At 48.6% G+C, this 14,435-nt stretch overlaps 1 protein-coding gene across 2 annotated transcripts in view; it reads left to right on the top strand.

Moving 5' to 3' along the window:
* Positions 1 to 14,435, top strand: part of TRIO (trio Rho guanine nucleotide exchange factor) — a 226,386-nt gene that overhangs the window by 134,896 nt on the left and 77,055 nt on the right. For both annotated transcript variants that reach the window (XM_044233736.1, XM_044233744.1), the window contains exons 31-32: positions 2,745 to 2,887; positions 3,454 to 3,553. In XM_044233736.1, the coding sequence (XP_044089671.1) occupies positions 2,745 to 2,887; positions 3,454 to 3,553 (243 nt within the window). The remainder of the gene's footprint in view (positions 1 to 2,744; positions 2,888 to 3,453; positions 3,554 to 14,435) is intronic.

Below are 14,435 nucleotides of genomic sequence, written 5' to 3'. Positions count from 1 at the left end.
AGTTGAAGGATAAGGCTCCCTACAGGCTTTATCAGATGAAAGCTTTCTAGGGGAATTTCGAGTAATACTTCTCTGCCTTCCAAGGAGAGACTAAAGGAAATGATGTCCTCATTCATTTTAGAGATTACTTTGTGGTGGTGGAGCTGGAGATGCAGAAGGTGCGGGTGGAGGTGGAAATGCCAGCTAAGATGGAGATGATGGTGGAGGCAGGGACTGAGGTGGTGGGGATGGTGATGGAGGTGGTGGTGGAGGTGGTTGAGATGGAGATGGGGAGGGGGGTGGTTGGGATGGAAGTGGTGGTGGTGGAGATGATGGAGGAGGTGGTTGGGATGGAGATGATGGTGGAGGTGATGGTGGTGGAGGTAGTGGTGGATGTGGTGGAGATGATGGAGGAGATGGTTGAGATGGAGATGGTTGGGGGAGGTGTTTGAGATGGAAGTGGTGGTGGTGGAGATGACAGAGGAGGTAGTTGAGATGGAGGTGATGGTGGTGGAGGTGGTATTGGAGAAGGAGATGATGGTAGAGGTGATGGTGGTGGAGGTAGTGGTGGATGTGGTGGAGATGTAGGTGGTGAAGATGATGGAGGAGGTGGTTGAGATGGAGATGGTGGGGGGGAGGTGTTTGAGATGGAAGTGGTGGTGGTGGAGATGACAGAGGAGGTAGTTGAGATGGAGATGATGATGGAGGTGATGGTGGTGGAGGTGGTGTTGGAGATGGAGATGATGGTGGAGGTGATGGTGGAGGAGGTAGTGGTGGATGTGGTGGAGATGTAGGTGGTGGAGATGATGGAGGAGGTGGTTGAGATGGAGATGGTGGGGGGGAGGTGTTTGGGATGGATGTGGTGGTGGTAGAAATGGAGATGGTTGTGGTGGAAATGATGGAGGTGGTTGAGACGGAGATGTGGTGGGAGTGATGGTGCTGGAGGTGGTGGTGAAGTGGTGGAGATGGAGGTGGTTGTGTTGGAGATGGTAGTGGAGGTGGTGGTGGCAGGGGAGACAGTGGTGCTGGTAGAGTTGATGATGGTGGTGGAGGAGGTACTGATAGAAATGACCATGATACTGATGGCCTAGTAGTTAGAAAACAAAGCTGTGGTCTTTTTTATGTTGTCCTCTGGAAGGGAGAACCTGATTTCCAAATCCTTCCATAAACGGATGGAGACTACTTAGAGTCCAAAACAAGCTATTCCCATCTCTTAGACAAGTGGGACCTTTTATTTAGTATTTAGCTGGCTTATCTTTCTCTTATTTTTCTGAAAAATTGGCACGTGTTTTCTTTGTTTAATTTCTTTAAGGTCGAGAGAATTCCTCTCCATAAATGTAATGATCACTTCACCCTATTAAATCATGAGAATTTCATTTCTTTGTGAACCATATTTAACAGTTTCCCTCAGTTGTCTCTAAACCCAGCCAAATGTTCTTTCTCAGATTCTTCTCTCAGTTTAACCTGAATGCTTATATCAAGCATTTCAATGCCAGTAGATCTGCAGTTTTCAGAGTTTTGCACCGAGAGAACACCTCTGTTCCATGCACAGACTCCCCTAGTCCCTGATCCTCCTGCCTCTGGCCCCAGAAGAACTTGAGATCTGCTTCCCAGTCTCAGGTCTGGGAATGGAGGCCAGAGGCTGCTGTTATCCTTTATTTAGTTCCCTGTTCCTAGTTCTAAGTGACTTTAAAGACACAGCCTCCAGTTAAAACTTTGTACATAGGGGAAAGATAGTCCCAACTCTAATTTCCTTTCCCAACCTGGGCCTTGACCTTTCTGTTTTTGAAAACAAGGTGCGCCATGAGAAAATGCTCCCTCTTGGTCAGGATCTCAGCTGTAATCCCTGTGACGACTGTTTGAGTCACTTACAGGGAATTGTGCTTATGTCATAGGAGGCTGATGTTTTCCACAAGGAAATTAAAAACTGTTATTAAGCCCCAGAACATGCAAAAAGAAGGAAAAAAAAAGAAAGAAAGAAAGAAACCTTCTTTGAGGCCAAGAGAAAGGAAAAAAAATCTGGAAGGAGTACCACCCTGTGTGTTCATTCTGCAAATGCTTATTGAATATCGACTGTGTGTCATTTTCAGAAAATAGTTCTCAAAAGTTGTAATGCTGTTGCCATCTGTGATTCGCAGTAGGTTAACTGGTTTACGCTACTGGTGTGACCTGGGGTAGGTAAAGGCAGAGCTTAGGAGGCCGGGCTCTGACGTCCACATGGATGCCATCTGTCCAGCCTGAGCTTTCCGGCTGCTTCCCATGCCAGCCGTGTGACCGTGGGCCCATTTCTGACCCGAGGATAAGGGGGCGCCCGACTCCACAGAGTGCTAGGGCAGCGAGCATGGGTGCAGGCGGGGCTGCTCTGGTAACAGAGTGCAGGGGACGAGGGAGAGGGACATGGGCACCAATGCAGGTGGCTGGGAACCCCCGACCTCTGGTCTTTGCCTAAATTGCTTCAGGGACACTTGGGCTTGGGATGAGCTGCACTTTCATATTTACCCAGCGCTGCTTACAAGGTTTGCAGGCTGGGGGATGATTGATTATTACAATATTTGGAGATCTGGAGTAACATACGTGCTGTAAGATAAAAATGGTTTGACTGAAAAATACTCAAAATGGCAAAGTAAACATGGGATGTGTTGCTGTTCTGCGGGAAGGTTATTTTGAAAATGGGAAACAAGGAATGCGGGTGACCTGGGCGTGGTTAGTGTGGCTTCTGGAAAGGAGCGCTTCCGTATCCTGACTGACTCTCACACCTCGTTCAGGCTTCCAGTATAGAGAACAAGCAGGACTGGATAAAGCACATCCGCGAAGTAATACAGGAAAGGACTATTCACCTGAAAGGAGCCCTGAAGGAGCCCATTCACATCCCCAAGACGGCGCCGGCCACAAGGCAGAAGGGAAGGAGGTTAGTGCTGGGACTCAGGGTAGCTGTGTTTGGTTGGTAGGGAGGGAACAAGGCGGTGTTAACTTACTGTTTTTCAAAGATCATCTTTCTTAAATATTTTGAGGATTTTTTTTTAATATAGTTTAGGTGTAACCTCATTCTTAGCAATGAAGTTGCTTTGTCACGACCAGAACCTCCTTCAGCTTAAAGTAAAGGGGCTCCGTGCACATCCCTTTCTGTTGCCCTTCCCACAGCACGTGTGAGTCTGGATGCGTGTCTAGGTCATGCGTGGGACCGGGACAAGCTACATCTTATCCTAGGTGTTCATATTTCTCGTTTCTGTGATGGAAATGACCACAACCGTGTCTTACCACTGTGCACGTTACCCGGAGGACACGTGTTGGACACACAGCCCAGCGCGCAGCTGAGGTGGCCTCCTGTCACCGTTCTCACAATGCTGGTGCAGTCACACAGATGGCTCTGTGCCTCTTTGAACAAATCTGTCTCTCCAGTGACTGACAGCTGCCCTCCACCAGTCTTGAGAAATCCAGCAGTGTCAGGAATGAAAACTTTATTTGCTTCTTCAGGGATGGAGAGGATCTGGATAGCCAGGGCGATGGGAGCAGCCAGCCGGACACAATTTCCATCGCCTCACGGACGTCTCAGAACACGCTGGACAGTGATAAGGTAAGCTGCAACCAGCACTTTCTTTGGCGGGTGGGTGATGCAGTCTTGGATCTGCTACGAAGCAGCCTGTTTCTATCTATAAATGACAGTTTGGCACCAACATTTCCAGACAGTTGCTATGTGCTAAGTGGTGCTGGGAGTAGAAGCAGAGACAAAAAGTTGGGGGTGTTGGGGGTAAAGTCTGAGGATTCAGGAAAAATCGCCTGACCTTTCCAGTGTCGTTACATGGTTTTCTGTCAGGGTGTTCTAGGGCAGGTGTTTAAGCTGTAACTCTACAGAAGCAGAAGAACTAGTTATTTTAAGTTAAATGCTGCACAGAGCCCAGACGAGAAGCTGCTGTGAATCAGTAGGGGCGCCGGCATCCTCAGGTGGGCCCTGCGGCTCCTCCTGGGAACAGGTGCAGCAGGTGCAGGAAAGGCAGCCCGGAAGGAGCCCGTGCCTGTGCCAACGGCTGGGCAGCCATTCTGGTCGGCAAAACATCCATGTAGCTCTCCCTTCTGCAGAAGGGGTGTAGAGCACCTCATGATCTGTCCCCAGCAAATCCCAGAACCAACAAAATAAATGAGCAGGAGAATTCGGAATCCAGGCTGACATGAGGCATAGCTAATCAGGGTCCTCCATAAAAGCCAGTTGGGGGACATTCACATCAGCTAAATAAGTCTTCTGTTCCCACTGAGATGAGCACATGTTCTGTTTCTAAACTGCTAGACCAAATTCTCCAAAAAGATTATTTGATAGTGAATAGTGATTTTATTGAGTGCCACCGGTTCAGAATTCTTGGTTTCCCACTATGTGATGCAGGCTGCTCTTTCTGCATTCGTCCCGATGAGGGGGTGGGGAGACACGCAGGAGTCTGTTCTTGGCCTGGTATTTGCACAGCACATTTGTAGCAGGAAGTGTCCTGACTTCACCGTCCTTTGGAAGCGACTGCTGACTTCCAGTGAGGGTCCAGTCTCGGACTGTTTCCATTGGTAGGTCTCAGAGGCCCAGATGGGGGCACTTTCCTCACCCAGTTTTGCAGAGGATTCCGGTGTGTAATGCAGGGTCCAGGAGAGAAGGAAGTGAGTTTTAAAGTATTGCTTTCCTACAGTGATTTCTCTTTTAAGATCCTTCTGGTTTGAGTCATTTGTTTTTTCTATTTAGTTTTTTGAGTTCATCAAACTATAAGTCCTAGAAAGTAGACTGGTTGGAGTAATAGGATGGAGAAGAAAAAGTGTCTCATTTTACTTTGTTCAGAGCCCAGTGGCAAATGTGTCTCGCCAATGGTAGAAATGAGGAAGGAGAAAAGGGACATGTCAGGCATCTGGGGTGTAATAGCAATGTTTCTTGCGGCCACCCACCTTCAGGCCCTTCACAGACTCGCCGTGGTGGGCATCACCAGCCACCGATTGGCCCGTCAGTCCCAAGTTCATGTTCTTCCCAGATACACTCTCATAGAACTTACTCTAGAATTTCTTACTCTCATAGATTTACTCTAGAAATGAGTTTTAAAATTTACTTTGTAGAAATAAGAAATTTGAATGAAATTGTCAAAGAGATAAATAAAGTTTTGCTTTCCTACTGGGATGTTAGGCTTTTTTTTTTTTTTTTTAAGATTTTATTTTATTTATTTGACAGACAGAGATCACAAGCAGGCAGAGAGGCAGGCAGAGAGAGAGGTAGAGGGAAGCGGGCTCCCTGCTGAGCAAAGAGCCCGATGCGGGACTCGATCCCAGGACCCTGAGATCATGATCTGAGCCGAAGGCAGCAGCCCAACCCACTGAGCCACCCAGGCGCCCCGGGATGTTAGGCTTTTTAAGGAACTATCTATTGAGTCTTCTACGTGTAGAGGTAATTCACCATTTTCTGCTTCCCTCATGTGGTGCCCTCTCTCCGAACGTCACTGTGGAGCTCAGAACTCCCTGATGACCGCTTCTGCAGCTAACGGCCGTTACCCTCCACCTGAGCTGTACAGAGGCTCTCCTGCTGGGCAGCTCCCAGCCTGGCGTTCCCATGACTCCTAGCCATCTGGAAGTAATGACACTCCAGAACTCCTCTTTTATGTAGACCTGGCATGTATTTCCTTAAATACCCCTCCCTAAGATCGTAGGTCCTTGGTAGGTTCAAGAGTACCAAACAGGGATGAGCTGTCATCCTAAGACCACAGACCTGCAGCCAGTTGCCTTCTTCAGTTCTTGGGTCTGTATTTGGGCTGAGAATAAAGAGCATGTGAGATTTCATGATGGTAACTCAAAATCTGTGGAGTTTGGAGAGGATGTTCCCATTCGGCCTGATGAGAAAGAAAGGAAGACTTTGCTGCTATGCGAATGCCAGGATTTGTGTGTTCTCAGCTTCCAGAGGGCTTTCTTATTGTTGTCTCCCTGCTTATACTTCTAGTAGATATTTCAGGGTCAGTAGATGTGTCAGGAAAATACATTTTGAGATTAGGAAACTGCATCCTTTTTCGAGTCAGCTTTAGAATGCACTGTTGGACTGAACTCGGCTTAGCCAGAAAACCCCCTCCGGTCCGATGGCAGTAAGTTTTCTTGTCTCGGGGTTCTTTCCACCGTGTATATTTTAGGTTTAAGCAGCTTCTGATGACACAGGCAGATAGACCGGGCGAGGGAAATTACTTAACCATACTCTGCCTGTTGGACTTAATTTATGATGCCTGTTGTGAGTTAGTTGTTATCGTGGACTTCGGTTACATTTCAGAAACTGGGTGGGGGGATGTTTTCGACTTGGCCTCTTGGAGCGTTCGTAAGGAAAAGTTCTGTGCCCAGTGCTATAGTAATGCTCTAGGAGGCGCACAGGATGTTTCTGGAAGAGTCTGTTGAGGAGGGTCTCCTGGAGACACCCTCTTTCCAAGGAGCCCTGTTCGCAGAGCCGGGTACAAACACGCCTCGCGAGCACAGTTCTTTCTTTGAAAACATCAGTTTTGAAATACGCCACCCCCTTGTTCCGGGAGTGAGTTTAGCAGCGATTCTTGTCCATATTCGTGGTACTTAGGCTGATAAAATGATCTTATAAAAATATAATTCGGAGTCCAAAGAAATCAAATGGTTGCCAGATTCTTATCTCATTTGTCCTGAGCTTGTCTCCCTGAGGTAGGGAGGAGAGTGCTGAGCCAGCCTTCAGGACACTGAGGAGATGAGGGAGGTCGGATGACCCTCACAGGGCCACCCAGCAGCGGACAGCTAAAGCCAAGAACAAAATGTGGATTTAATTACCAGCTCGAGTCCAGACCTTATCATTCACATTAGCGCTAGTTATGGAGCTAAATATTTTAATGTATTAAAGAAGCATTTTTAACCTTTTTCTCTTCTATTTGCCTTATTAGTCTGTGGTTTATTTTATATAACAAAAACTTATATTATAAAGAAAATAGAAAATACGAGAATCAGATACAGGCAACTCTAGAACAAAGCATCTTGAGGTCAAGATGAATCACTGAAGCAAGATGAGGGGCCTGTGGACAAGCTGCCCCAAGCCCTTGGGGCCCGTGTGAGCTTTTTTACATCATAGGTAATGCAGTTCTGATTTTTAATGAATGAGAAATTCAACTGAGACTGACACTTGGCATGAACTGCCCTAAGCTTACAATGTGAATCTATGAATCCACGTATTTAGAATAAGTGATTTCATTTTACTCTTAATGAAGGCGCTGTAGCACTGTGTTGGGGATAGGGGGTTTTATGTAGTTTAAAAAGTCAACCAACTTCCTCTATGAAGTGACATCCTAACGATAGGAACTTGGCCGGATTTATGTAAATTGCAGTGTGCATTTTAAAATGGGGCCAAATTCACATTTTCGAGAAAGGAAACTTGCACTGAGCCTATTTAGGAAATGCCTTCCCTCTCCCTTCCAGCCCACCTCGCTGGCATACCGGGCAGAGAGTGGCCCTGCCAGGAGCCACATGAGCCCTGGTTCTGAGCTCCCGCAGCTTTGGCTCCATGCTCTCCCCCCGCTGAAGGTGCTGGAAGCAAGAGGGCACCTTGGCTCCAAGGAGGAGCTCAAGCTGCTGGCCTTGCCAGAGCTCTGAGTCTCCCGGGACCTCGCGTTGGTGTGCCCCTGTGTGGGCATAACAGCAAGTGCTTTAATCTGGAAGCCTTTCTCCAGGGCAGAATTTTAGTCTCCCCAGACAGAGTACACCTGCCACTGCTCGCAGTGTGACAGCAGATAGTTAGGAACGAGGACGTGCTCACCAGACAGACCCCTGGGCTCCACTCCTCAGCAGCCCTGGGCAGTTAGCTCACCTCTCTGTGCCTCAGTGTCATCATCTGTAACTGGGGACGGGACCTAACGACTCACCTCACGGGGCTGTGCGCACTGAAAATGTGTGACGTGCTGGGAACAGTGCCGAGCACGTTCTGAGCACTTAAGGAATCCCAGCGATTGCTGGGTCTTTGTCAGAAGTGCTGTCTGCTCCCTCCTTCCTGGACCGTTGCTGTTCATTCCCGGTGGTTGCACATGGCTGTCTGTGTCAGCCTCTCTGTCCTTGTATTTGCCCGCTCTGGATGGCAGTGGATTGGACTGTGCTGATGAGGAGCTAGAAGCTGCCCTAAGAATAAACTGCTCAGTGTGAGTGCCTGGACATGAGCACTGGGGTGGCGCTTCACAGTGAGATGCCCCATACTGAATGGGCAGTCACTGAAGAAGAGGGGGGATTCTTGCGAAAAACCTACCCCCCACTCATCTTTAACCCCGCAGAATGAGCCGTACTGTGGCTGCACACGTGTAAAATGACTGCACGCTATTCACGGATGTCCGTGCATCACCCAAGTGGGCAGGCCCAGGATAGGTGCTCCAGGACAGGAATGACCCGGGAGATGAGGCCCCCACCCGCGCCAGCAGTCTGGGGGATGGAGCGCACCTGGTGTTTGTGTCTTCCTTTTGCTAATCTTTGTTTTCTATTTTCCTAAGTGGCTGTGGTTTTTTGTAACCTTTGACAAGTTTTTTCAGTGCTTTCATGAAACCACAAAGTGGAATGTAGTCTTTGATAATTTTAGTTAATCAGAAAAACAAAATTGCCCACGCTAAAGTAGAAAGCCTCAGTTCTTTTTCTTTTCTTTTCCTTTTTTTTTTCTCAGTAGGCTCCATGCTCAGCATGGAGCCCAGTGCGAGGCCTGAACTCACGACCCTGAGATCAAGACCCTGAGCCGAGATCAGGAGTCAGACACTTACCCAACGGAGCAACCCAGGCTCCCCAGAAAGCCTTGGTTCTAAGAAAAAGCAGATTTTTTTCTTTTTTAAATACAAAGCTTCGGTAGAAATATAACAACAATGTTTACTAAGATAGTGGTGCACTGAAAAGTGCTTTTTAATGTAAATTTTACAGTACTGATCAAAGTTACTGTTGAAGGTGATGACATAGTTTTGATTTGGACTTGAGCCCAGAGGTTTCTTCTAGTTGTAATTCCTTCTGGTGGGAAGCGCAGTCACCTGGCTAACTGTCATTTCTTAGCTCTTCTGGTTGGTGTTCCTCCATCAAAGACAAAGAGTCATTTCACATTAACGTTTCTGGATGAAGGATGGTCTTGCTCACTCAGGAAACTCAGCAAATGGGTTTCTTTGGGTGAAAGTGTCTTACATAGCTTCGGGGTTTCCAGGACCAGATGACTCAAGGTAACAGTGGTCAGCTGTCTACTTTCCAGCTCTTGTGCCTTTTTCTTTGTGAACCAACTAAACTTCTCATTCATTGGCCACCTTCCCTCCGTGCCTGTTTCTTCAGCAGGTGCTGGCATCTCTCGTTCTAGTATGTGAGCTAGGGGAATCGGGTTGCTGGTGCAGGTCAGGGTCTGTGAAGCCTTGAAGCCTGATACATAATCACTGTCCTATCTCCACTTGGCCTGACGTTTTACATTTAAAGTTTGCCTTTTTAGCTGTGGCTTTTAAATTGGGTTTTTTTTAACATCTCATTTTCCATTCCACCTCATGTATATCACACCGTCAAGGAGGCCTTGGTTCTAAGAATTATTTTTGTGTCAGAAAACCCAATGTGTGATCATGTCAGTCAAGAGTGAAGAATTAACATCCCTGAATACCACACTCAGTATTTCTTTTTTCGATAAAATGTTAGGTATGGTAAGCTACCATTTTGGGGAAAAAAAAAAATTCTCTCACAGATTTCTTTTGCGTGTGTGTGGTAAAAGCCATATAAAATTTACCCTAATAACCATTTGTTGAGTTCTCACAGATTTCTTTCTATGCCCTCGATGTGTGAGAGCCCATGACAGTGGTCCTCACTAGAACTCAGCCGCAGATCTTGGTGGAGGCTTCCCCTGTGGACTTGGCATTGGGGTTGGCGTGAGCAGGGGCTCTGCTGCCCAGGTTTGGTGAAGTTGCCCAGTGGGAAGCCTGGGTGGGTGAGAGCCTGGGGTAGGATGCACTCCCTTGGGGATCTCTGGCTGCCGGTGGTGGCCTCTCTCGGAAGCGTTGCCAGTAATGGCGCTGTACTCCCTGATCCCCTTGAACCAAGCGGCCACTCTTTGGTCTGTCTTTGGTCCGCTCCGTGTGAAACCGCCACAAAACCACAAGATTCTTTTGTGAGGTTTCTGAATGACTGAACTGTGCTGTAGGAGGGACTGTTCACAGAGTTGATACACTTTGTTCTTTTGGGGGGAAATGGCTTTTATTAGACCGCAATGCCACATTCCTTTTGAATCGCTCTCACAAAATTGGCCAGACACCCACCTGCAGCTGACTTCGGTTCTCGAAGTAGAATCATTTGCTGCAGGGGCTGCGTCATCCCCTGTGGCCGTTGTGACAGGCCTGTTCTCCCTCCAGCCGATCCTGCCCCAGAGCTCAGCTGGGAGCGCCATCCTTCAAAGCACATGTTTGCTTTGGTCTCTCCAGAATTCTGTGTTCTTGCAATGTCAGACTGCCTCGTTGTGCACCAGAGAGGGTTGCCCTGAGGAGCGGTGGGCTTCTCAGAAGTCCCCAGCCATGGGGACTAAAACAGTTGAGTCACTGCTCTTAACTGGGTTCAGGTAAAGCAACAATATAACACGCTTTCTCCAGAAAACATAAAAAGTAAAATTCTGTTCTGTGTGGTAATTGTTGAAGATTCAACATGCCAGCGACCAGAGATGAGTGTTTCTTTCTTTCATTCCTTTGGGTGAGCGCCCACAGCTTGTTCACATTCAGCCTTTCTAGAGAGAATTCAGGCAGAGGGACCCTCATTGGAGTCCGCTGGTTGTCTGTGTGTCTGGATTGTCAGAGTGCCCCCTGGAAGCCCTCGGCAAGGGGCAGGAGGTGGTCTGGTCCTGCAGGAGGCATTTCATGGCTAGTTTCCATGGTGTGTTGCACTAAGGCCTAGTCATGGCCATGGTTTTTAGGCACCACAGTTATTTTTTAAAGGAGAAAAGCAGAAGGATTGGAGGGGAGGAGGGCACTGTCTCCTCATGTGAATTTCGCAAGAGTTCATGTGAATCGTGGAAGCTGAGATTTTCATCAGTTGTGATCCTAAACTACATGCATGCCGGCAGGAGCCCTGACAGAAGTCCGTAAAACACACAGAAGTGAACAGGGTCCCGTGAAAACTTTCTCAGGGTGTGCTTAGAAGGGAGAAGTGAGTTTTAAACTACCATCAGTGGAATGGTAACTCAGTATAGTAATGAAATCGGGTCACTGGTGGTGGAAATAGCATTGAAAACAGGTACAATCTCAGTCACCCTTCATTATCCGAACTTTTTCTACTTAAGAATTTAATTCCTAAAAGGCAGTGATGATTTGCATTGCTTCCGCAAAATAGTTATTTTAAGTCTTTTATTTTTAAAAGTTTTTTTTTTTAAAGTTAGCAAACTGGTTTTAAAGGCAGTTTTTGTATAGTGAATTTAAAACTTTCAGATGTGAACCTTGAGATAGAAATCCTCAGGACTTCTGTGCCCCAGAAAGCATCCTTTTAGTCCTCCCTTAAAGATTTGTGGAGGAGATTCTCACGGTAAAGCCAAGCAGATAGGTTGTTTTTTTTAATGATAATTTTAGTACTATTTGAAAACAGATTATTGTAGGAGATTCTGTTAGTAAGTTCTCCGAAGTCTTTGAAAAAGAATTTTAACTCAGTATGGGATTCTTTGTCAGAACAGGCTTGATTTTTATTATGCTCTGTCAAGTCCACAGATGTTTCCAATAGTTTCTGATTACTCTGTGAGGGGCTAAGGAGTCAGGGCCAGAAATAAAGTCGAGCTTAACGTTCCTTCTGGGCAGCCCCTTTCTCTCCTTCCCACCCTTCCCCCACCCGCAAAATGCACCACGTGGCTTTGAGCCGTCCGAAAAATTAATAAAACGCTCAAGAATGAAGCCAGCAAAGAGCTGGTGATGAGATAATGTGTCTTGAAGTTGTGCTTCCCAGGGCGGGGGGGGGGGGGTGGAGAAACCTCCAGGCGGCGTGACGGGCTGGGGGCGTGGGGCTCCGGGCAGGGGGTGACACACTCGCACGGGCAGGTCACTGGTGGCCGTGGGAGAGCTCCAGCAGGCCTACAGGGGGCTGTAGGAAGTGTGGACCCTGCGGGGCCTCAGCACACTGGATTCCGTGCTGGGGCTGCTTCCCTGGTCACGCCTCCCCTGGGGCAGGAAACATTCCTCCTTTTTGTTACAGGGATTAAGCACTTCCATAATGTGGGGTTTCACAGGGAAAATTCTCCAGCCTGGGCCTCTACCTTTAACCTTTTAACGTTAGCATCTTTGATGGTTCACGGAGATGTGTGTAAGATTTAGCATGGTTTTCCCAGTGGGGAATGTGTACCGTTTCGGAGTGGATTAAACATTCGTGAGAAATTGCCTTTGTGGCCGAGCAAAGACAGTCCATCTGTTGATATGTGTGCTTTGTTATGGAAGAGTTCTGTTGTGTTCTGCTTTCTGTGGTTGTCTTGTGGACATGTGTTTCTTATTGTAAATATCTAAACTTTCTCTCAAAAGAGAGGCCATTAGGACCGGAGGATAATGAGCAGCTTAGGGCATGACGGGGCCCAGGGGGCCGTGAGCCTGCGCAGGAGGCATGGATTCTCAGGTCTCTGCGAATGAGGGGGAGCGGCGAGGCCTCTGGAACGAGGCTGCTCCCCAGTGGGAGGCCCAGCCGGTCCTTCCACCCACCGGCCACAGCCCAGGCCGCTGGCTGTCCTGGACTGTGTGTTCTCCGTGCTGCTGCCCTGCAGGGGGACAGAAGGCTGGGCATGTGACATGCTGAACGCAGGCAGAGCTAGCTCCCGAAGTCACGTTTTATTTCAGAATTGTGACACAATTTATTTACAAACTTAGTGACGAGGTAGGTGCAGGAGCAGCTTCCCAGGGGGCTTTGATGGGCGGACAGAGCTTGAAGCAGACCTAGAGGGGACATGGGGGCTCCGAGCAGCCAGGATCTCATGCACACAGTGCAGGCAGGGCTCACCTCAGGGAAGACACGCTCCAGGCTGTGAATCCCACGAGGAGAAGCCGGCGAGCATGCCTGGCAGGGCGGGCTGGCACCCGGCTGTGGGAGCTTTGGATCCCAAGCTCAGCAGTTTGGATCTGAGGTCCTTGAAGGGGAGGCTTAGCATTTCAAAAAGGCAACTGCCTGCAGTGCTCACGTGGTGTGGAAAGTGGGCCTGGAATGTGTAAGGAGGCCACCACAAAATCCACATAACGTGTGGCATGGCTGGGCAGAGGAAGGAAGTAACCCGAGAGACGGCCTTAGGTCTATTTGATAGTATTTGGAGCGCAAGAGTTTTTAACTTGGGTAACTTAATTGTGGTACCATTAGCCACCATTGGAAGACGGACAAACTAGGGAGGTGGGTCATGTCCTGGACTGCTTTGGAGGGACACGTCCAAAACGATGAGGGGAATAATGTCTAGCTGTTATCTGGGGTGTCTGCTTGGGGAGTCCTCGGCATAGAGGGTGTGGTTATGGGGCCGCATCGGGCCACAGTGAACTGGCAGCAGAGCTGGAGCCACCGGGGCTGCCTGGGTTGAAGAGCCAGAGGGGACAGTCTGGAGAGGGGGAACGGGGTTCACAACACTCTCGTGTAGGAGATGTTAATGAGCATGTGTGTGTATGAGCTGTCCCCACATGTGAACGGTCCGAGGCGCAGACTTAGAGGGCCCTGGCCACAGTAAGCGAGTGGCCACGAGAAGGCCACACACCTCTTTTATAAGCAGAAATCATGGCGTGGATGTATCTTTCTGGAATTCATGGATACGCTTCAGAGGGCCTAAGCGTTGGTAGTTTTAATGGACAGAAAATGGGAGTGAGCTTAGTGAGAGGAGAGAAGAAGGGAAGGAGCTTCAGGCCAGAACGCACGAGCGTATGGGAAAGAAGCCAGTGTCCACAGAGTGTGTGGGCCGGCATGCTGAAGCACAGTGTGGGCAGGGGTTCTGGAAAGGCCTGGGGATGGGAGCGCCCACTAAGAGGCATCCTGGAGGGCTTCGGAGAGAGAACAAGGCATGCTCTGCCCATATGTAGGGATCTCGTGGCCTCTTTGGTCTCCCTGCTGTGCGACAGCCCGATGTTGGACCCACGTGGTGCCAAGAGCCCCGATGCTGACAGCGCAGGCTGCTGTGGTGCCAAGTCGGAAGGGAAATTTCAGATAAAACGATCACGTTAGCACCCTGTGGTGCAGTGATCCCCCCGTGGCCTTGAAACAGAGCTTTTACAAGGTTGCCCTAGGTTTGAAAGATGATTATTGTAGCACATTTTGAGCAGGGAGATAATAATGTCTCAGGCCCAAAATGATATGGGCACTCATCTGAAAAATTGTATCAGATTCTGACCGTGAAACCCTCAAAAATCATAACCATGTATTAAAACACAAGACAGTCAATAGCTGCCCATGTAATTCTGAAGGTAAGTGAAGGGGCAGCGAAACTGGAGAGCCCTGACTCAGGCTGGGGGCAAGTTACTGCCCCGACCCCAGGATGTTGCTGG

The sequence above is a fragment of the Neovison vison genome, chromosome 1 (assembly GCF_020171115.1).
Source record: "Neovison vison isolate M4711 chromosome 1, ASM_NN_V1, whole genome shotgun sequence".
In the NCBI taxonomy this organism is placed as follows: domain Eukaryota; kingdom Metazoa; phylum Chordata; class Mammalia; order Carnivora; family Mustelidae; genus Neogale; species Neogale vison.
Note: the sequence above shows the minus strand (reverse complement) of the source record. Positions and strands in the feature narration are given on the sequence as shown.